The sequence below is a fragment of the Danio rerio genome, chromosome 7 (genome assembly GCF_049306965.1).
Source record: "Danio rerio strain Tuebingen ecotype United States chromosome 7, GRCz12tu, whole genome shotgun sequence".
In the NCBI taxonomy this organism is placed as follows: Eukaryota; Metazoa; Chordata; class Actinopteri; order Cypriniformes; family Danionidae; genus Danio; species Danio rerio.
Window position 1 is genome coordinate 23974765 of NC_133182.1, and position 24209 is coordinate 23998973.

The window sequence follows — 24209 nt, forward strand, 5'->3', positions numbered from 1 at the left end:
TACCAGAGTTCTGCTTCAAAGCTACGATAGAAAGTAGACTTGCTCCTTGCCACTGCTTTCATCACGGCTAATGTATGAAGACGTGTGAAACTGTGGCTCAATGGAGTCATGCTGGCACCAGTGTCCAGTCATTAGTCAGAAAAAGCCATTTGTCTCTCTGCCCACACTCTTTTACACCTCTGCAACGCACCAGCTGCTCTGCACTGCCCCCCGGACAGCCTCACATCGCCAGCACAATCTTAATCACCGTCCTATATGACATTACACAACACCACACCAATAACATGCATCCAGTGTTCTTCCAATAACTCAAGTGCATACAAAAAGCAATCCACATTCCATTCAAAAGTGTGTTCAGATACAATACTCACCACTGAAATAGTACCTTCCTTTGTTCCATTGACCAGGGTCGCCCATAGAAACCTGAGGAGTAAAATACACAAAACCATCACATATACAAAATATGCAGACAAAAACAAATACTTAAATTATTTTTTCTGCGTTTTTACACAAGGCAGCATTTCATAACTGCCCCAAAGCTTTTAGTATTTCTGTTTTTCTCCACCTCCTCCTCACTACAACCCACTCAAACAGACACATTTTGGGCAGACTCCGAATTTTGGGCCCATACATACAGTACCATTCTGTGCCTGTTATATAATAATGGCCATGGCAGGGTTTAACGCTAAGTATTTTTTCTACTTGCCCAGTCAACATTTTCACTGGCCCCACCAAACAAAAAAAATATAGCTATTTCTTAGCCTCATATTTGAAATAATGTGACAAAAATAACATCTGTAAAACTAGAATTTAAATATTTTTAAAATGGTAAAGAATTATATAACGTATTTTTGAATATGAATTCAAATGTTATGCATACAAAAAGATGGAAGTATGGAAAATGTGCACGTATTTTATTGCAGTTCTAAATTATTTAACAAAAGGTAGCTGACTTCCCGAACTGACGCCCTTCATTTTTTTGTTGTGTAGTATCCAGAGTGCGAATTAGACATTGACGATCAGGAGTGTTAACTTTTTTTGTGTAGGCTACAGTAGTTTGGTAATACATGCTTCAGTGAATCAAATTTATGAATGTATTTAAATTACATCTCATATTTTAATAAAATGTATAAGTTTTTAGTGTTTTGAGGTATATTTAGTTACTATTTTAGATGTTACTGTAGGTCAAACTATATAAATTATGTCTATTTGTTCTTCTTTTTAGGCTACATGAAGATATAAACACCTATTTTACAAGAAACGAGTTTTGTGAATACTTAAGATGTCTATCGGTGCTCTAGAACTGCCAGTTTTAGAATGTTGAATATTTTTCCTATAATTGATTGGTGCGATTACGCATTCACAATGGTATGAACCGTTATAGAGGGGTCAAATGTATATTTATGTTATATATTTTAATTATTAATGTTTAATATATAGATCAGAGAAAGCAATTTAAAGGGCTGACCCCCACATAAATCTTGTTTTGATGTCCTTCAGGGTGGACCAAGCGTTAATTGGAGGGAGGTGGTCTCTTTCTGTCTGAGTGGGCGTTTTTGGTAAGAATTAGCTGGAAAGGGAAGAATATTTTTAAAGAAAGCACACAGTCTTTGCTGAAGCATTTGACATACAGTTGAAGTCAGATTTATTAGCCCCCCTGAATTATTAGCCTCCTGCTTAATTTTTTCCCCAATTTCTGTTTAACAGATAGAAGATTTTTTTTCAACACATTTCTAAACATATTAGTTTTAATAACTCATTTCTAATAACTGATTTATTTTATCTTTGCCATGATGACAGTAAATAATATTTGACTAAATATTTTTCAAGACACTCCTATACAGCTTAAAGTGACATTTAAAGGCTTAATTAGGTTAATTAGGTTAACTAGGTAGGTTAGGGTAATTAGGCAAGTTATTGTATAACGATGGTTTGTTCTGTAGACTATCATAAAAATATATAGCTTAAAGGGGCTTATAATTTTGTCCTAAAAATGGCTTTAAAAAAATTAAGAACTGCTTTTAATTTAACCATAATAAAACAAAAAAGACTTTATGCAGAAGAAAAAATATTATCAGACATACTGTGAAAATGTCCTTGCTCTGTTAAACATAATTTGAGAATTATTTAAAAAAGAAAAATAAATTCAAAGAGGATCCAATAATTCTGACTTTAACTGTGTTTGTTTATCCAGAAACATTATATTTTGAATTATTGGGTTAAATTTGAACAAAATAAAATGTATGTAGTTCCTGACATAAAAAAGTATTTAATTAATTTAACATTAAAATAAGTAAATCCAGGTTACAAGCCATCTGTATATATATATATATATATTCAAATATTTTCTAAATCATGTTTAAAAGAGCAAGGAAACTTTCACAGTATGTCTGTGTGCTTTCTATTTCTGGAGAAAGTGTTATTTGTTTTATTTCAGCTAGAATAAAAGCAGTTTTAGATTTTTTTAAACCATTTAAAGTCAATTTTATCAGCCTTATATTTTCGATAGTCTACAAAACAAAGCATCGTTATAACTTGCCTAATGACCCCATCTTGCCTAATCAACCTAATTAAGCCTTTAAATGTCTCTTTAAGCTGTATAGAAGAGTCTTGAAAAATAACTAGAAAAACATAATTTACTGTAATCATGGCAAAGATAAAATAATTCAGTTATTAGAAATGAGTTATTAAAACTATTATGTTTAGAAATTTGTTGAACAAATCATCTCTCTGTAAACAGAAACTGTGGAAAATATACAGGGAGGCTAACAATTCAGGAGAGCTAATAACTCTGATTTCAACTGTATATTTACAATGTGCACCCAGTCATTCATTCACTCATTTTCTTTTCGACTTGGCCCCTTTATTAATCAGGGGTCGCCATAGCGGAATGAACCGCCAACTTATCCAGCATAATTTTTACGCAGTAAATGCCCTTCTAGCTGCAACCCAACACTGGAACATATCCACACACTCTTGCACACACTCTCATACACTACGCTCATACACTACACTAGCTTATTCAATCCACCTGTACTGCATGTCTTTGGACTGTGGGGGGAAACCGGAGCATCCGGAAAAAACCCACCCAATCTTTCAATCAGCTCAAACGAACATGTACTGAAAGTTCAAAAATAAATTCATAAGACACATCTAATTTATTTTTATATTAAATTCCACAAACGTTATACTGTAGAGTGTTACAGAGGGTGTTCGGAACCACACATCATTATGCTGTTGTAGAATTCTAGGATCAGATTTTGCTGCATTATGGGTAAGACAGTGGTTGGTTATCATTTATTATTCATGCCGGCTGCATGGGAAGGGAAAACAAACCACGCATATATCACTGCTGATTTGCTTCAGTAATTATCAATATGACATGATTGGCACTATTGGTATGTCAATAATGAGTGTTGTTTTTTAATATGCCTCTGTAGACTTTAATGTATGTTTGACAGTAATCTCTCGGAAGCTGCTGTACAGAATCATGTTTTATTTCTGCACAGTTTCTGCTATTATGCACAACTGTTGTAAAAATAAAGCTGACTCAATGCAAGATGATTTCAACAGGAGAATAAACAATCACTTAATAACCTCAGAGTTCACAACATGTTGGTCTTGCAAAGGATTATTAAAAGTTATCTGTATAAATCTATTTCTCTATGCCTCTATGAGGATACTGTGTGTCTGTACAGTAGATTAGGGGTGTAACGGATCATTTCTACCAACTGCAACATTTATAACAACTGCAAAGAGAATGCCTCCCGTGTCATTCATGAAAGCATTTTGGCTTCCCTGTAAAATATAATGATGATGGAAAAAGTTGTGGTGGGACCTAAATGCTTTCTTAGGTTATTAAAGGTGTTTTCTGTCACTGTTTAGCCTGCATTAATGCATTCAGTTTAAGCTGCACAATTAAGCATTAAAAGATTGTGATCTCAATTCAAAGTCGAAATAATAAATCATAATGATCTGCATATGTTTATTAATCCTTTAAAGCGCTGCATTTAAATCTGCTTTTGATCAAGAGAGATTCAATTTTTACACTTTTTCAGTTAGTTACAAACAATTACATAACTCAGAAGTACTAGGGTAACAGTTTATAGTTCAGATAAAAACACTGATGTTTATAGGAAAAATTATAACTGTTTAACGGAACTTAATGTGAATGTTGAATGTTGGTGCAATTACACTGTTTAAACAATAGATGGCGACAAACAACCATCAAAATTATGTCACTGAATAGGTTTTCAAAAATGATCCATGCCTATAATGAAACATGAAGTTTTATGTGTGAATTGTTGAACCGTTAATTGAAAAAATATATAATATGTTAAACAAGACGTTAGATTTCTATATTTAGCATTATCAGCAACAGTAGCACAGATCATTTTTTGTATTGAATATTTTCCTTTTTTTAACTGGTTCCTTCTTGATTTTTATTTTTATTAAAATTACAGGTTCTAAGTTCTGTTTGTTAAAACCAATGGTTTTTACAGTAATATTGTTGTATAAATGGAAACCAAATGATATTTGTCTCCTCCCTTTTTTGCTGATCCGAAAAATGGTCCGATCCATGACCCAAAAACCATAGTGTGATCCCAACTGTGAGATTTGTGATCCGTTACACCACCAATGTAGATAACGGTGGATATAATATGTATACTAAGATATTTGTTACACTGTAAAGAAAAATGCAGAGTTCCACACAATTCATATATTGTCCCAACACAAATTGGGTAAGTTAACGTACATATTTAACAAATTTAAGTGGATTAAACATAAAAAATTAGATGTCCCAACAAAATCTTAATAATTGTGTTGTTTCAGCTAATTTAAAATAAGTAGTTTGAACAACCAATTTTTTTAGTGTATTAAATGTATTAAAATGTAAATTAGCATTTATATTGAGTAGTATATATCAATAGCCATATGTTTCCTCGTCCCAACCACTTTCTTGCAATGGTCCTGATAGTCGAATATTCAGCCCAGTGTGGTCCTAAAGTTTCCAGCTGCACAACAGAAGTGGGTCAGTGAGAAAAAGCTACTGGAATCCAACAGGGTGACATTTCCAGTGGAGAAAATACACAAATCGCCCATCGAGCCAATAATGTGATGCTGAGCTATAAACAAGAGTAAGGCCAATTAAGAGATGTGCACTAACATGTGTGTGTGTGTGTGTGTGTGTGTGTGTGTGTGTGTGTGTGTGTGTGTGTGTGTGTGTGTTATAGTTTCTAGCCAGCTGCTTCCAATCACACACCAGTATAAATATGGAAATAAATACCCAGGATGCTCCACGGTGGCTAAGATGAACTGCCCTACTAGCCCATAAATGAAAAATGGGTTATATTAAAGGGTAATTTTAGGAGTCACTGCAGCGTGGTGTGTATGCGTTAAAATAATATTGTGTAGTAAATAAACGTTTCGAATACGCATAGTCGTAATAACAGGCATCCCAAACTGCCACACCGCCAGAAGCACACAATTTAACGATTTAATCACATTTATTTGGTCTAATTTGTGGCACTCATCCAAGCATTCAAATTAAAGATGTGTACTCGTAAACTTACCCTCCACAACCCCGCATAAGAACTCGTGTCGTCCCTCCATCATCGCTGTGATTGTCTGTCGGGATGCGGATGCTTCAGCTTCTCCGCGGCTCCTTCATCCGGATTCCGGACTGACTGAAGTCTTCAGCCCCGGCTCCTCTTCTCCGGCAGCCGCAGAGCACGTGAACTGAAGCCGCAACCCATGAAGACAGAGAAGAATGGCGTTTATTATTGCGGTTATGTAATATTTTTTAATTGTCAAACATGGGAAAACTATATACGGTGGACGCTTCTTGTGTAAGTCAGCCCTGTTCTGCCTTCTCCTGTCTGTTCGCTCAATACACTGTACGCAATGTTGCCAGATCTCACAGCAATTTCCTTCCAATAAGGGTTTGGTAATGAAATAAATAATACTAGTGAATAAACTAAAATTAAAAAGTAACAATTTAATTTCCATTGAATTGTTTTAAAAACACTGATTACAAAAAAAGTAGTTTTTTTTTACATAAAATTGAGTTTTTTACAGCAAAATGCAGTTTTAAATAATTATATAGTTTTACTGTTTTGCAGTACTCATTAATTCATTCATTCATTTTCTTTTCGACTTAGTCCTTTATTAATCTTGGGTCACCACAGCCGAATGAACTGCCAACTTTTAAAGCATATGTTTCACGCAACGGATACCCTTCCAGCTGCAACCCATCACTGGAAAACATCCATACACACTCATTCACACACATACACTATGGACAATTTAGCTTACCCAATTCACCTATACCGCATGTCTTTGAACTTGTTGTGGAAACTGGAGCACCTGGAGGAAACCCACACGAGTTTTACAGTAGCTATCAAGCCCAATTATTAACTAAATGTCCTGCTATGTAGATAGAGGCATTAATCCACGAATATTTTTTCATAGTAATGATATCTTTAAGTTATTTTTTTGAAAGGTTAGCTGTAATAATGCATGTTCTAATCAACAATGATAACTTAAAAGACAATGAAAATTACATCAGACAGTGCCTACAAGTGGTAACCAACATCTGTAGATTTACATGATCTCTTTAGTTGGGTTAATTCCATTATTTATTAGTGCTATATCATTGTTCGACTAGAAATTTCCATCAATTTTCCTCTTTGTCATTATCAGAATTAATCTTATTTTTAACACAAGTAGGCTAATTTCTTTGAATCTGTGAGACCTTTTATTTGTTAGCAGCTAATAAGGTGACTAGCAAAGTAAACAGTAACAAACCTATTAGCATGATTATGAAAAACGAGGACAGATATATTGTTCTAAAAAAAAGTCAAATAAAATCTCCATCCTTCGATATTTATAAGAGACATAATGCAAAAAAATACTCCAAGTAGCTTAACTTATAATAGAAGGACTTGGCAACATACCTTGCCCCACCTAGCGGCTAGCGTGTGAAATATCAACACACGGCACAAACATGAAACGCTGTTCTTTTCACAGTCGATTTTTCCCAAATAAATTAAACTGAATTCCGATCAAATTGGTCTTAATAAATGTTTATACGTCTAACATTTTAGTTTTAGATATTATTAAAAAAAAAACCAACGCTTATAAGTCTGTTTAGCTTTAACAGCAAACCCTTATTTGTGGTTGTCTTGGTTACATGGAACCAAGTGAAAAGCGTCGGAGCTTGATAAATGCTAGAAAACACATTACATTTTCTTTTGTCTTAGAAAGTTTGCTGTATGCGAGTTAACAGTATTTAAGGATGTCAAAAAAGAAAAGCGAGTCAAAGCAGCAGGAAGATGCAAATGTGTCGTCTGAGAGCGCAGGACAGGTTGAATCACAGAAAGAAACACTGTTGCACATGGAGTAAGTTGTCTGAAGAAAAGCAAAGAAACGTTGTCTCATTTTTAAGGTAGACAGTTTATTACTCTTTTCAACCCACAGATATGACATTCTTACTGAGGAGCTATGCACACTGAAGATAAGAGTTCAACAACTGTATCCTTTGCACGGACAAAAATAACTCTTCATAACCTGGTCAGGAAAGTGTGTTTTGGTTGTTTTAAAGACGTTTAGTGCACTTGTCATCTAGTCAAGCTCGGGGACCTGATGATCTGATGACAGACCACTTTATTCATTCATTCATTCATTCATTCATTCATTCATTCATTCATTCATTTTTCTTCAGATTAGTTCCTTTATTCATCAAGGGCCGCCACAGCGGTATGAACCACCAACGTATCCAGCATAAGTTTTATTTTGCCCTTCCAGCTGCAACCCAGTACTGGAAAACATCCGTATGCACTTATTCACACACATACATGGTCAGTTTAGTTCATGCAATTCACCTAAACCGCATGTCTTTGAACTGTAGGGAAAACGGGAGCGCCCGGAGGAAACCCACATAAACATGGGGAAAACATGCAAACTCCACACAGAAATGCCAACTGACCCAGTCAGGACTCAAACCAGCGGCCTTCTTGCTGTTTTGCTAACCACTCTTGCAAACCACTGAGGCACCGTGTCACCCAGACCACTTTATAGTGGAATTTTTTTTTTTTTTTTTTTTCACTACAAATACCATGGTTAAACTATGGTTAGTGAAGTCTGTCGAAATCTTTGTACTTGATGACTATTTTGGGCTGCTCTTAAACATTTCACAGAGAGTCCAAATTTAGCCTTGCTTGTTTAGACATCTATTGGACTTTTTTTAAACACAAAACAATGCTGGCTGGATATTTAAATGACAATAACTGTTTTTTTACACATGTTTTGACATCAAGTGTTTGACAATTTAACACAATTAACTCTAGACGAAAAGAAAATGACTTTCTTCAGAATGAGGCTGCCCAGACTCATGTGGAAAGTGTAAGTTCTTACAAAGGAATGAATGATTGAATGTAGACATGAATAAATACATATTTTATCTCTCTGTGCTGGACAGGAAGAGTACATCTCATATCTCGCTAAGAGAGCAGAGAAGAGACAGACTGCAATAGGGTCTTTGAGTGATCAGAGTCATCGGGAACTTGAGAAGCTGCTGAGACAGAGACAGAGCATGCAGGAAAATCACGAGGAGCAGGCCAGCGGTGAGAAAAGTTTGTATGTATGGGTATGAGAAATTAAGAATAAAAACGCGAGATTTATGTAAATGACAGAAAAAAATTGTTTGTTATAACTTATATCTTTGCATTAATTTAAATTTTACGATAGGTAAATACTCACTACAGGTAGTATTAGGTAAAACTTGATTAGATACTATCGAATTAACAAAAATATTGTACTTAAAATGTGTGTTGTTGGAGTTTTCAGAACTACGGAAGGAGATCCTGCGCATGGAACATCAGCTGGCCAAGCTAAATATGGAAATTGCAGACCTGGAAGACGTCAAGGTAGTCAATTAGTTTTTAAAAATTCTATTAAAAAGCTAATTAAACTATTCAAGTGTGTAATAGGTTTTTGTATTAATTGTATTCGTAGAGGAGCTTTTTTGTGCCAAACGTAAAATGATGGGCTCTTCAAATCAGGAACAGTAACTTTGGAGATATGTGTGAAGATGAAGTTTTAAAAATAAACACACAGATATCACAGTTGAAGTCTGAATTATTAGCCCTCGTGAATTATTAGGCCCCCTGTATATTTTTTCCCAAATTTCTTTAACATAATAGTTAAAATAGCGCATTTCTAGTAACTGATTTCTTTTATCTTTGCCATGACGACAGTACATAATGTTTTACTAGATTTTTTTTTTTTTAAGATTTCAGTAATCAAGTGCAATTAAAAGGCTTAACTACACTTTATTAGGAACGCCTAGTACTGGGTTGAACCCCCTTTTGTCTTTAGAACTGCCTTAATCCTTCATGGCATAGATTCAACAAGGTACTGGAAATATTCCTCAGATATTTTGGTCCATATTGACATCATAGCATCACACAGTTGCTGCAGATTTGTTGGCTGCACATCCATGATGTTAATCTCCTGTTCCACCACATCCCAATGGTGCTCTATTAAATTGAGATCTGGTGACTGTGGAGGCCATTTAAGTACAGTGAATTCATGATCATGTTAAAGAAACCAGTCAGAGATGATTCATGTTGGTGAGCCTGTGCGATATGTAGCCTCAGTTTCCTGTGCTTAGCTGACCGGAGTAGCACACAGTGTGGTCTTCTGCTGCTGTAGCCCATCCGTCTTAAGGTTCGACATGTGCGTTCAGAGATGCTCTTCTGCATAACTCAGTTTTGAAGAACAAATGTTTATTTGAGTTACCGTTGAGTTACCTTTCTATCAGCTTGAACCAGTTTGGGCATTCTCCTCTAACCTCTGGCATTGACAAGGCATTTGCTGCTCTCTGGATATTTTCTCTTTTTCGGACCATTCACTGTAAACCCTAGAAATGGTTGTGAGTGAACATCCCAGTAGATCAGCAGATTCTGAAAAGACCAGCCTGTCTGGCACTAACAACTATGCCACATTCAAAGTCACTTTAATCACCTTTCTTCCTCATTCTGCTGCTGGGTCTGAACTGCAGCAGATCGTCTTGACCATGTCTACATGTCCAAATGCATTGAGTTGCTGCCATGTAATTGGCTGATTAAAATTTGCGTTCATGAGCAGTTGGACAAGTGTAACTAATAAAGTGGCAGATGAGTGTAGGTTTATTAGGTTAACTAGGCAAGTTGGAGTATTTAGGCAAGTCAGTGTATAATAATGGTTTGTTTTGTAGACAATTGAAGAAATTATTGCTTAAGCGGTCTAATAATATTGACATTAAAATGTTTTTTTTAATACATATATATAAACTGCTTTCATTCTAGCCTTTTCCAGAAGAAATAAACATTATAGGAAATATTGTGAAAAATGTCTCTGTTAAACATAATTTGGGAAAAATTTAAAAAAGAAAAAAAAAAAAAATCACAGGACGGCTAATTATTCTGACTTCAAATATGCTTGAGCGCTGTACTTTCCTCCATATACTCAACAATTAAAACTTTACTGCTTTTGTTTATAATGTGCACATTTTGTAAAGCTGCTTTAGATTGATGATGATGATGATGATGATGATGATGATGATGATGATGATGATGACGACAGTCAATTATGGTTTATATTATTTTTGTGTGTTTCTATGTTTTGTGATATGGATTTTTTGTAACTCCATCCTATGCTGCCTGTCTTGACCAGGACTCCCTAGTAGAAGCGATATTGTATCTCAATGGGACATTCCTAGTTAAATAACAAAATACATAAATAATTAAATTAATAAATGATAACTATTGTGAAAGCACTATTTTAAAAAACTTGAATTCAATTTAATAATAATCATTCACATTTTTCAGCTGATGAATGATTAAAAACTGAAAGCCAATCATAATTAATCCTGCTTTGCACATTTAAATAGGCTGATGATAAAACTTTTTAAAAAAGAACGACATTGTGCAATAGATGCTACGATAATTATTGTTATAGTTGCTGTTGTTGTAAATGGCCCTATTTATACCTGCATGTGTGTGTTTTGTAGACTCTACAACAGCAGCAGTCGTGTCGTATTGCAGAGCTGGAAAGAGAAGTGGCTGCCATGCAGGGTCATCATTCAAAGACTCTGCTGGCTCTCAGGGATGACTTCAAAAAAGAGAAGGAGAAATATGAGAAAATGGCAAAGGAAAAAGTGCGAGCTTTCACTCTTTCCATCACGAAGGTAAGAGAGTAAGTAAATAAATCAACATGGCTGCACTGTCACATTACTGTTGGCATGACTAGGTCAACTGTTTTCTCCCATTTACCTAGATGGCAAAACACACTCTGATGTCTTATTCGAAAGAGGTGCTTGAGCAGAACAAATGTTTACGAATGGAGTTAGAAAACCTGGCTCAGAGATTACACGCCCTACAAAGACAGCAGAAATCTCTTGAGAGCCATCAACGGCAGCTTCTGCAGGAGAGAGAGTATGTGCTGAAGCTCCATGCTCAACGTGTTTCCCAGTGCTCAAAATACACACCAGTGGGTTTAATTGACAAACAAGAAGAGAACCCCAAACAATAATCCTTCAGTTACAACACATGATTTAATAGTAGATGACTTGCAGCAAACATATGAAAACTATTAAGAGTTTATGAGAATAAATAAGTAGTATTTGATGAAAGAATACTTTTTGACATTTTACATTGGAATAAATAAGCAGTTTATTCAAAACATAATTGGTTTAAAACATTGATTACACTGCTGGTTTATATCAGCTTGTAACGAGGAGACTTCATTATGCAGTATTTATTAAATCACACTCTCACTTTAACAAACAATATGCACAAAGGTGCAAACACACATCAATAGTAGCAGTAAAGGTCTCAAGGCTGGCGGCAAACAGACACAGAGTGATTTACCAGGCATGGGTCAAAGGCAGGCTGCGAGAATCAGAGTCCGTGTATCAGGCTTGGGTCGAAGGCAGGTAGCGAGAATCAGAGTCCGTGTATCAGGCTTGGGTCGAGGGCAGGTAGCGAGTATCAGAGTCCGTGTATCAGGCTTGGGTCGTGGGCAGGCAGAAGGCGAAGCAGAGTCAGAAACGGGCTGGAGTTATACACAAGAGAACAGTCAGGAAATAACGCTGAGAAATGCTGGCCGGGGCTAAACAAGACTTCGCAATGAACTGGTGTCTCAGTGTGGCTTAAATAGGGAGCGTGGGTCGTTAACGGGATTCAGTTCAGGTGTGTGCACAATCAGTATAGATGGATGATGTAATGCTTAAGCCCGGGGATGGCGGCCTCTGCTGGCCAGCGAGGGGAATGACTGGGACCGAGTCGGTGACACAGCTTATGTTCAGGAGTTCACATTTAAATTGATAATAAATCTTGTTTGGCATGCTGTCCCGAGAAAGAGCCCTAAGTTCATAAGATCCTCGAGCCTGGGGCTCCCTCCGGTTTGCAGGGCAAAAGGGAGTTTGAGCTCAGGTAGGTTTCGAGAACTCCGCCCTTATTTAGAGGTGATGACAGATTATAATTAGCCTTTATAGAGATATACTGCTGTTTAAGAGCTCTACTATAGATAGTGCTAATTTTGATAAATTTACTTATGACACATGTTTTTGGACTGTAGGAGGAAACCAGAGATACAGAAACTCTCATGAGCACAGGGAAAACATGTAAACTCCGCACAGAAACGACAACTGACCTGTTAAGATTTCACGCGTATTGGCCTGCTGTGAGCTTACATAGTAACAAACCTTTGGTTGTTTTTTTCTGCTGTAAATGGTTAGTAGATTTGAAGAATTGTCCCAGATTACCCTATATGTCCCATGCTACCCCATATAGTCATGCAGTGTGGAAACATCTGTGATGCGACTACTTTGAAAATCGTGCAGTCTGAACTCAGCATTAATTAGTTTTATGTTTGCTCTTCCAACATTTTATTCATTTACATTTTTATATATTTCTAACTGATTATTTATTGAGCACACACAGTATTTCTGTAAATGAATAGTCAGCTGGTTTCAAGCCTTGTTGGTCCCTATACATTCTGTGATCCACTCTCTTGTTTGTTCTGCTTTGTAGAGTAGAAGTTGTATGTTCCATAGTAATAAAGGGGCAAAGATTCTGCGCGTATCTGCTTGCTGTGAGCTTACACAGTAACAAACCTTTGGTCGGTTTATTTCTGCTGTAAATGGTTAGTAGACTTGAAGAATTGTCCCAGATTACTTCTACCTTCCATGAACCAGTAACATGGAATTCATTAGAAATTGTCTGTCTCTCAAATACACGGCCACGTATTTGTTTGGTATAAAATTTTGAATAGTTTTCCCTCACACCTTCTTCTTGTAAAAGTAAGAGACGACTATTCTCTTTTTTCAGTCCATATACATTTACATAGTTCCCATCTCTGGCGTTGGTGTCACAAAGGCCAATGGTCCAATCAAAATGTTCAGAAAGATTGAGAAACCAGCGCAGGCTGCCTGTTTTATTTGTTTGCTGGCAGCGAACAGTACTTTTTAATGGGGCTGGTGAGTTGTAGATGCCAGATGAGTTGTAGAACAATGTTCTAAGATCGTTAGACAGAGTCATCCCAGGGCCTAAAGTCTGAGGGTCAAAGGTCAGCTCTGAGACTGCATTTGGTTCATTCTCTGCAAATGGATGACAATCAGGGTCGACAAAAGCAAGAAACTTTCTCTGGAGTTCCTGCACCTGCTTCTCAATATGTTGCATGTTCATTCTGATTTCTTTGATTGATTTCATGCAGTCAGGTTCTGACTCCAAGCCCTTTTTCAAATCCACTTTGCGAGCATCCATTATAGCTTTGTGTACACTTGCAAATTTCTGCAAGAAGTTGAAATTATCCTTTTCCTTCAGAGCCGAACTTACAGCTACGACAGCCGTCTGAAGAGCCCTGAGTCTGGCTGAAACTGAGGTCTGTAAACGTTTGAAAACCAAATCCTTAAGGGATGATTCAGTCTCCATCAGTTGATGGAAGCAGCTCTCCAGAGCCTGTGTTTGGTTTTTATGCCACATTTCCAGCTCCTTCGCCTGCTTCTTCCTCTGTTGCAGTTTCTTCATCTCCTCGTTTAGTTTATCCACAAGCTCCAAATGAGCAGTCGGTAGCGTCTTCATGTTATGCAACCGATGTCCTTTCTCGATGGCGCAAGACATGCACACCAGCACATGGTCATCCAGGCAGTAGTATTCCACCAGCTTACCGTGAGCTGAGCACTTGCTGGCCAATTGACCAGTGGAACCTGCTTGCACCGGGCTGGTCAGTGCATGGGTCTGCAGAAGAACTGGAGTGATCAGGTGTGTCTGCAGATGCTGAGCACACATCGAGACTTCACACTTCAGGCAGGTCTTCAGCGCCGGGGTTTTCACCTCCACACATAAATCACAGCTCACAAATAAAGCTTCCTTGGGAAATTCTGGAGTGGCCAACATTGCTGCTGATGTTAAAATTCAGATTGATTTTGTAATGGTTACAAATGTACTCTTTCTTTCTCTCTCTCTTTACTCACAATGAGCCTGTTAGGTAAAACTCTTTTGTTTATATATATATACCGGATGACCTTTGGTATCGTTTTACTGTATAAGACATGTTAACTTATAACTAACGCAATGATATTTGCTAGGATACAGATGTTTATGATGGCTAATTTTGTGACCTTTATTCTTTTACTACTTGATGAACAGCACGTAGTTCTGATATACAGACATTTCTGCTTGATCCACCCTTCCTTATGACTTTATGAGTATATTATTGACAACATGAAATAAAAATATGTTAAATATGACTTATAGCAGCTCTTTATCAAGTCCATTTGCATTAAAATTTACTTTAATAATTTAATTTGCTTCTAAAGCAAAAAAGAGACAATCATTACTTTAAATGCTAAAACAGCACCGTTATAGAAACAATTAGAAAAATGTATGCGTAATAACAAGGATATTATGTATTAAATAGCATTTATTATATGTATTAACTTCCATTTGAATATTTTTATATTTTGTCATCCTATGTTTTACCCAGGGGGACACAATGGCTCAGTGGTTAACAGGGGTGGATTTAACTAATAAGCAAGGTAAGCGACCGCTTAGGGCCCCAGGGAATCTGAGAGCCTTCAAATAAATACCTAGAGACCATTTTAATGTGGCAATGTCATTGGCCTATGAACATTTCCTGCTTGTTGTTAAACTATTTTATAACTGCAACAAGAAGCAATTAATATATTAATGTTAAAACGGCTATCATAACATTATTTATAAATATGTGGTCCATTTTGGATTCTCTGAAGCTATAGAAATTAAAAAAGTTAAACAGGAAATAAGTCAGGACCATTGTTATGGTTTACATCCCTCAAAGTGGTCTATAAATTATACATATAGTATTGTTTTCTATCATATTTTGTATGGTGAGGGTCTAACATTTTAATTAACTGCACAGATTTGTCCCCCACCTTCAATCACGGACCAGTCCAGCAGTCAAATCAGTAAAGATTTAGTTTTAAAAATAAAATGTTTAATTTATTATTTTTAGTTGTGAATTCATTTTTTAAAAAACAAGATGTTTTACATGTTATTATTATTTTGCATTAAGATAAAAAGTAGAAAAGGAGATTGAATGATTTAAGAAAAACACTACAAAAATTTTTTTTTAAAAAGTACACAAGGTGCGTTTTAGAACTTTTGGGCCCCATGGCTGGAATTGCTTAGGGCCCCAAAATCACTAAATCCACCCCTGGTGTTTTACACTGTCATCTCACAGCAAGAAGATAATTGGTTGGAGTCTCATTTGGGTCAGTTGACATTTCTGTGTGTAGTTTGCATGTTCTCCCCGTGTTCGCGTGGATTTTCTCCGGATGGCCGTTGTGAATGAGTGTGTATGGGTGTTTCCCAGTACTAGGTTGCTAAGTTGAAAGGGCATCCGCTGGATAAAGCATGTACTAGATAAGTTGACAGTTCATTCCACTGTGATCGTCCTGATGAACTAAGCCAAATGAAAATAAATAAACATTTTGTCCATTGATTTAAAACCATTATTGCTTACATATTGAAAATGAATATTTGAATCCATCCATTTGTTTTCTCAGTAAATATAGCCAATATTTTGTGGTACATTTAAACAAATGTTTTACTTAAACGGTTTATTAGGAAAAAGAAGTTATTGAAGCCTAGATTTTTACAAATGACAAAATAACCAAATATAAACTAAATTATATATATGTTTAATGTTTTGGATTATATAAATGTGACTGTAAATATGTTTTATATTGTTACTAATGTTTTGGTAATGTAAAGCGAGCTTCTTGAAGCAGAAAAAGAGAGAGAAACGCGCCTCTCGATGGACTTTTATTTTGAAGCTGCTCTGGATTCACATTCGGAGGATGCGACAGACCGAACCTGTGACAGCTTTCTGGGTAAACTGTGCGACCCGATGGCGAGTGCGAGTTGCAGGGAATGACGCTTTCACCTGCATTATTTTTCTAACAACTTTAATTCCTGAAAGAAAGAAAAACAATAAATCAATCCGCTGTGCACTCGAGCTGTCTGTTTTCCACTTTTTAATGCATTTGTGTGAAACCCACACGACAAGCTCTTCGGTTAGCTCGCAGGCTAGCCAGTCTTTGTTCTGTAACGTAACGTTACTCAGACCAGCAGGGTGGCCATAAATTAGGAATCAGCCTTCACTTTTTGCATGTCGACTTTTGCTACACTTACTTTATCCAGATGAAACTCGTCCATTTCTGAAAGACTTGCACATTGACTTGGCAGTGGGAGAAATTTAGCCTTTAGCCTCAGTGCTCGCTTGTATGAATTGCGTCTTGGCTCGGTCGTTCATAGGTTGCCATGGAGCAATGCGCAGCCCCGCAGCTCGAGAGCGCTAGCTCGCGATCTTTACCTCCAGACCCGGCAGGAAAGCCCGGAGGAGATGCCGTGGAGACGGCTAAGGACGCTTACGAGTGCAGGATTTGTGGTTATAAAGCTCAAGATGTTAAATGCCTCAGCCAGCACCTGCACGCCGCCCACCCGGTCACCAGCCTGTGTAGTTCGGCGATGAGCGAGAGACCTAACGTTAACGTTACCCGACCGCACAAGACCGTGTTGGGTCCGGACACACCGAGCGTTAACGGTGACTTGGGGAAGAGAAATAAGGTGAGGTTTGTTTTGTTTGTAATAACAGTATTTATGTATAAACCTGACATCCTGCCTTTTCAAGAATCGTTAGTGATGCTTGTTATGTGTTATTTATCGTGTGAATGTATAGAAACAGCTCTTAATATTTCAACTTAAACGTGATAAAAACATACTGTAGGCCTACATGAAGTTGTCAACACCATGACAAAGCGTCATTGGCTTAACCAATAGTGCGCTTTTGGGGCGGAGCTGTGGATTTGGCTGGCCAATGGCTCGTAGGGAAGTGTTTAGGAAAACCTGTTTGGAAACAGTCATGACCAAAATCTAAATCTGACTGATTTTAGGCAAGGCAAGTTTATTTATATAGCACATTTCATACACAGTGGCAATTCAAAGTGCTTTACATAAACAGGAATAAAAAAAGACAAGTTTAGGAACATAAAATGCAGACAATAAAAATTATTAAAAACAAATTAAAATAAGTTAAAATAGGTTATAAAAGAATGAAAAAGAAAACGAAAAACATAATAGTGCGATCTGTCGGACGCAGCACAGTGCTCATTCAGTAAAGGCACAGCTAAACAGATGTGTTTTCAGTCTTGATTTGAATGTGCCTAATGTTGGAGCACATCTGATCATTTCTGGAAGCTGATTCCAGCAGTGAGGAGCATAGTGGCTGAAGGCAGATTCACCCTGCTTAGACTGAACTCTTGGAACTACTAGTTTATATGATCCTAAAGATCTGAGTGATCTGTTAGGTTTGTATTCAGTGAGCATATCTGTAATGTATTGAGGTCCTTGGCTATTTAGTGATTTATAGACCAGTAATAATACTTTAAAATCTATTCTGAATCTAATCTGTTCTGAATTTTACCTTATTTTTTTTTCGGGAATAGTGCAGTGTTTATTATAAATGATTTGTCAGCACATTATTGTGTTTGTTACTTGTTTGCAAGAGTGAGTTTCATGACTGCTTAATCTTGAATGCATTATGGCAGTTCATTTTTACTTAATAACATTACTTTGTGGCGGCCAAAACACACATTCAGATGGATTCAGTTTTAGTTTTTTTTTTACTTACTTCAATATCTCTAAACTATAATAACATGATTTTGCAAATTAATAATAAATCTATCTGTATTAAATTTAAAGTGTATTTGCTATTAGGGTTGGGTTGATAGACTATGCCATTGTTCATCACCAATGGCCGATAGATATCACGATGCTGAGCCACACTCCCTTGCAGCAGCAACCCGCTTGCGAAAAATATACACGCCCTATTTAACACTAATACATCTTAGTTTTAAAATTGCTTTTTTGAACGAAAATGATTCACGTGCAACACTGGCGTTTCATCTAGCATTTCTGAAAAGCCCTTCTTCCATACTATACCTCTGAAAACGCACCTCATGTTACCACAAACACACACACACACACACACACACACACACACACACACACATACACACACATACACACACATACACACACACACACACACACTCTGTCATGCACTGCAGCATCTGAGCACAAAACCCTAGAGAGCAGTGCGTGTCGGACAGTTTATCAAGGATGTACTGCTGGATTGTGCCTCACTATAGTTGTTAAACATGATATTTAATTAATCTAACGAGTCTTAATTTTGAATCTATCAGGTAACGTGTCACAGCATCAGTACTTTTTCGCTTTCATACTTGTACTTACCTCAGAATCAGATACTGTTGGTTGTGCACTTTTTTTTTTACCAACCAAATTTGTGAACGCCATTATAACGAAACAGATCACTATGCCTATTCATGCAAGAGTCCCACTGAAAAAGTGACTGACAGGTGGTAATTTGGTGTAACTTATCTTTATTTAGTTTTATTATTTGGTTATGGGTAAAACAAAGAGCATGCAGGTCAGGTAGTTGATACGGTAGGGTACAAATAATTAATATGTTATGAATTATTTATTCGTAAATAATTAATTCACCACTGCCTATGACGACGATGCCATTGTACATCACGATGTTTTACATTACACATCGTACAATGCCAAATTAATCGACATCGCCCAACCCTATTTCCTATACAGAATAGTTTCTTCACAAAAAATACCCTTGACCTAAGAACACAAATGAACTATTTTCAACACACCCCTGTGAGAAAACAGAAGTTGCTGGGTCACACCTTTACTTAAAATGATGCAATCTAATTCTGTTTTTGTGAAGTAAGCCTGCTTCTGAGTAGGTTAAAATGTTTTGTCATGTTGCTTTGACAGCAAACCCAGAGTTATATGCATAGAGTAATCTACATAAAAAGTCCCCCAAGATCCCAAATGCACTGGCTAATATCATATTACTCCTTTACAAAGTGACATTGCCATGTCACTTTGCAGAGCAATTTATTAGTTTTCATGGATCTGTGTGAACAAAGTTTTGACTATTGTCACCTTTGTATGTATATTGTGTGTGTCTAGACATGAAAATGACTATTTCTTTTTACATTTTAAAGTACAGTTGAAGTCAGAATTATTAGTGCCTAGAATTAAAGCAGTTTTTATTTATTTATTTATTTATTTTTAAGTTTTAGGGTCAGTATTATTAGACACTTTAAGCTATTTCTTTCCCGATAGTCTGCAGAACAAATCATCGCTATACAGTAACTTGCCTAATTACCCTAACCTGCCCAGTTAACCTAATTAACCTAGTTAAGCCTTTAAATGTCACTTAAAGCTGTTTAGAAGTGTCTTAAAAATATCTAGTCAAATATTATTTACTGTCATCATGGCAAAGATAAAATAAATCAGTTATTAAAAAAGATTTATTAAAACTATTATGTTTAAAAATGTGTTGAAAAAATCTTCTCTCCATTAAACAGGAATTGGGGAAAATAAACCCGGGGGCTAATAATTCCGGGGGGCTAATAAATCTGACTTCAACTGTATATAATTAAAAATTGTACACATTTATATGTGATTATTTTTTATAACTTTATTTGGAACTTCAGGGCAAACGTTTGATTAAAGATGTTAAAACAAATATTATTGAAATCTAATACACTTAATACAACGTATGATTACAGGTCCAACATAAAATATTGTTAAATAAAATGCAGAATTTAGACATATAGTACTTTTATTTATATATATATATATATATATATATATATTGCGTTTATATATATATATAGATATTGCGTTTATACAACAGTTTGACAGCATAATTGTGTATATAAAAACAAAATTAAACACGGAAAGTTTTAAAAACCCTTTTGTATGTGGAACTACTTTCTTCCACATTGGATTCAAATCATAAGCTGACAGTTAAAACAGTTGTGCAAGCATCTTTTAAATTTTAGATTTGTAGTGTCTGCTTTTTGCTGGCTGTATGTGGGCGGAGTAATACACAAAGGGTAAAGAGGCTGTAGGAGTTTTGATATTGCAGAATATCGCACGGCTATCAGCCAATCAGATTTGAGAACCAGACAGAACTGTTGTATAAATACTTATATATATATATATATATATATATATATATATATATATATATATATATATATATATGCTCATATCGCACAGCCCTTTTTCGCAAGATTTTGTATTCATATTTCCTTATCTCACTCTTTACAGCCAATCACCCCTGAGGGATCAGAATCTGCTTCACTTCAGACTCCTGATGACTTAAATGAGACATCGTCCTCAACAGAGGCTAGGGAACAAGAAGAGAAGATGGACGACTCTCCTTCTCCTGAGGGAACGCAGAGCTCATCCCCTGAATTACCTCAGGAGAAGTCACCCTGCTCCTCAGGAGTCCAGAAGAGGCCAACGGTAACCTCCGGCACATCGACCCACAACCAGGTCAACCTGGTCTGTCTTCCATTGGTCTCTGAGGGGTTAAAGCTGATCTGGGTGCGCTCTGAGCAGGTTCATGAACTGGATGCTGTGTCAGAACTCGTGGAAGCGTTTAATTCATTTCCATACCCCACATCACAGGAGGCGAGTGCTCTAGCACGAAAGTGTGCATTACCGCCTGACCAAGTGAAAGCATGGTTCATGATGCAACGGGTACGTTACGGAATCAGCTGGGCTGATGATGACATCCAGGAGACGAGACGCAAGCTGTGGCACATTCAGAAAAAAGCAACAAGTGACGAGTGTGTGGAAATCGATGATGAGGAGGATTGTGTAGCGGTTGATAAAACGCAAGCTGCGCAACAGGCTTTTATTCCACCACCTGTGTCAAATACCCATGCAGATCAGAGAGAACACATACCTAAACCCAGCCAGACTGTTCCTCATCACATCACCACTGACCAATCCCACTTGCGTTTCGGGCAGAATAATGCTTCCCAGTCCAATAATGGTGTTCAGCACTCTCTCCCTTCTAATGTTGTGTACAAAAATGGTGTGGGACACGCACCCCAAGTTCCTCAAGTTAACCCTGGCTTTCAAAGTGAAAGTAGAAACGCACCAACACAAAATACTGGAGTCCAGCTGATTGATACTTTTGGACGTCCATCATATGTGATGACGAATGAGCAACCATCTGCGTTATCATACCCTGAGCTCCCTGAGCTGTCACAGTCACTACACTGCTTGCCTGGGAAAAAATCCAAAGCGCAACTAATGGCCCTGCGCCGCAGTTTCGTAAATAAATCCTGGCCCAGCGATGGTGAGGTTCAGCGGCTCCAGAAAATGACTGGACTCAGTCGGCGTGAAATCCGCAAATGGTTCGCGGACAGCCGCTATCAGCTTCGGAAGAATGGCAGAGCTTGGCTAAACAAGCTCGCGAAGCACAATCGCTCATTGCAACTGATGCAAAAGGACATTGATGATATACCCAGTGTGGATTTTGATGATAATGACGAAGTTGACGACACTGAGGCTGGGTTTGAGGTTGATGTGGATGTGGCCGACGGTGAGGGGTCACTCAACCAATCAAACGAGACCAAGGATGAAGTAAGTGATGAAGGCGGCGACATGGATGACGGCAGCACTTCCACGAAACCGTTATCAGTTGATGTTTCACCCTCACCTTCTCCTTCCCCATCATTCCGCCGCGGGCTAGTAGAACCCAACGTGCGACTCCGAAAGAAGACGAGGGAACAGTTGGAAATGTTGCGGCAGAGTTTCCTTTGCTGCCAGTGGCCCACAAGTGATGATTACGAGATCCTGCAGAAGAAGACAGGCCTGACGAGGACAGAGATCATCCAGTGGTACGGAGACACACGTTACCACGTTAAACACAATCAGATGCGCTGGATGACCTCACAGGAGAGGGAGCGCATCATCGCCGCCATAACGCAACAGCAGAAAAGAGGCGGGAAATACTCGCGAGGAAGAATCTCCTTTGAGAACTTGAGCTCCGGCTTGAGTGTGGGTGATTCTGCGTTAATTAACGGCAGCAGCACGAGCGGACCAGCAACATGGAACGAATTTTATAATGAAAGTGCCCCAATTGAGCATGAGGGTGAACTTTGACCTAAGAAGTGAAATCTGCTTTCGATGGCATTTGTAGCTGTGCAGATTGGTGGAAAGCGAATTCCACATCACTGCCAAAGATGTTACAAAACCCCTCTTTTATTTGACCACCTTTTAACCTGTATGGATATTTCCATCCCAATGTAATGCTATGATCCAGGGCCTTGTAGAACCTCTCTCTCACAACATTGTTATGCAATATGTATCTCCAAAACTAAGCATCTTACTTGAATCAAAACAAAATATTTAGTAATAGAATATGTACCTTAAAAGTAATCGAAACCTAAATTATGTATGGCAAGGCACTGAATTACTGTATAACGTATTCTGTTTTGTAGCTTGTTCGATCGGAGGTCTCTTCGTTGTGGTTCACGGTTTGACTCGACAGAGCGAATGCATGTGTGTTGCCATTTTAATGTTTGAGTTACACTTCGGGCTTAGATATCTAGATGTTTGCTTTTACAAAGTTCAGTTGTATTTAAGGTTATAACATAACAGCAATCTTTTAGATCCACTGTGTGCTGCGCAGATTTGTTTCTGTGATGGCAACAGTGAGCTGACATAATACTACTTAATTTATGCGCTTGGTTTCTATTCCCCCAATTATAATATGTGATCTTTTTTTATTATTATTTGAAGACTAATTAACATTAAGTAGTTTCAATATAAATTTTAGTCTATGCATTGAGTGAGCTGACTAGAGAGACTGTCCTTTTTTTGTGCTGAAGCTTTTTGTACCAGTTTGGTTTTACTTAATAAATTGATTCTAAAACATCTTTATATACGTTTAATTTTATTGATAAACATTCACTGTTATGGCAAAACATTTTTATATTCATCCTTTAGCTGACACTTTCTTCGGAAGCGACTTACAAATAAGAAATACACAGTAGTATATCACATGACAAACATATTGAAATCAAAAAGTTAATGTACATCTATAAAGACACCATAAGTAAGTAACACTGAGTAGTCCTAGATATATGTATAAGACTGGGCGATTTGGCCTAAAATCAAAATCTTGATTAACTGAACATTTTAATTTGATTTAGATTAATGAACCATCATTTTATTAATTTATTTAATCTTTTATTGAATAAAAAAAATATAAATTAAAATATATGTATTGAATCTTATGTAAACATGTTATGTACTTTAAGGTAAATAATACATTTTAATGTAAATAATAATTTTATTTTAATTGAAAATATGCTGTCTCAAGGCTTTCTGGCGTAGCTTCCACGCGTCCAATGTGTAGCTAAATTTTTTTTAAAAGGGGCGCAGGTATACGACCATACAAAGGCTGTGCCAGACCACACCTGTGCGTTTGACGCAAAAGTATAAAGTCTCCAAATGCAGTATGGCAAGTAATTTAAAAAAAATTGACTTGGAAAAATTTATATATATATATATATATATATATATATATATATATATATATATATATATATATATATATATATATATATATATATATATATATATATGAGGAATGTCACACGAGTAGCAGTGCAATATGGCTGTATATTGGGACTGGTGGGAGGCGTTCTTAGTGCCTCCACCATTGCCGATATACAGCTATATTGCATTGCTACGAGTGTGATATTGCAT

The 24209-nt window shown here is 36.9% G+C and overlaps 4 protein-coding genes across 6 annotated transcripts in view; 2 read left to right on the forward strand and 2 right to left on the reverse strand.

The window, feature by feature from the left end:
• si:dkey-183c6.8 overlaps window positions 1-5909 on the reverse strand; it is a 29092-nt gene extending 23183 nt beyond the window's left edge. For both annotated transcript variants that reach the window (XR_012383273.1, XM_017357015.4), the window contains exons 1-2: window positions 5574-5909; window positions 372-423 (exon numbers count right to left, since the gene is read on the reverse strand). Coding sequence is in view for 1 of the 2 variants with exons in the window: in XM_017357015.4 (XP_017212504.1) it covers window positions 372-423; window positions 5574-5616 (95 nt within the window). In the remaining variant the exon portion in view is untranslated. The remainder of the gene's footprint in view (window positions 1-371; window positions 424-5573) is intronic.
• Window positions 5910-7200: 1291 nt separating this feature from the next.
• ccdc166 (coiled-coil domain containing 166) lies at window positions 7201-14793 on the forward strand. 2 transcript variants are annotated; one of them, XM_073908386.1, is made up of 8 exons: window positions 7201-7401; window positions 7480-7572; window positions 7724-7832; window positions 7910-8403; window positions 8480-8624; window positions 8848-8927; window positions 11054-11230; window positions 11320-13145. In XM_073908386.1, the coding sequence occupies exons 5-8, from the start codon at window positions 8594-8596 to the stop codon at window positions 11572-11574; spliced, it is 543 nt and encodes a 180-aa protein (XP_073764487.1). In that variant the 5' UTR covers window positions 7201-7401; window positions 7480-7572; window positions 7724-7832; window positions 7910-8403; window positions 8480-8593; the 3' UTR covers window positions 11575-13145. The 2 variants fall into 2 exon arrangements, with proteins under 2 accessions (XP_073764487.1, XP_003198996.1); XM_003198948.7 differs by lacking the exon at window positions 7724-7832 and having other exon boundaries at window positions 7480-7533; window positions 8349-8403; window positions 11320-14793.
• On the reverse strand, window positions 11577-14441 carry si:dkey-183c6.9. Its single transcript, XM_005172323.6, has one exon. The coding sequence runs from the start codon at window positions 14439-14441 to the stop codon at window positions 12966-12968; it is 1476 nt and encodes a 491-aa protein (XP_005172380.1). The 3' UTR covers window positions 11577-12965.
• A 1590-nt stretch (window positions 14794-16383) lies between the features above and the next one.
• Window positions 16384-22657, forward strand: homezb (homeobox and leucine zipper encoding b). Its single transcript, NM_001130784.1, is given in 2 exon segments — window positions 16384-17153; window positions 20748-22657. Coding segments are annotated over 2 exon segments (2157 nt in total). The 5' UTR covers window positions 16384-16847; the 3' UTR covers window positions 22599-22657.
• Window positions 22658-24209: the final 1552 nt, after the last annotated feature.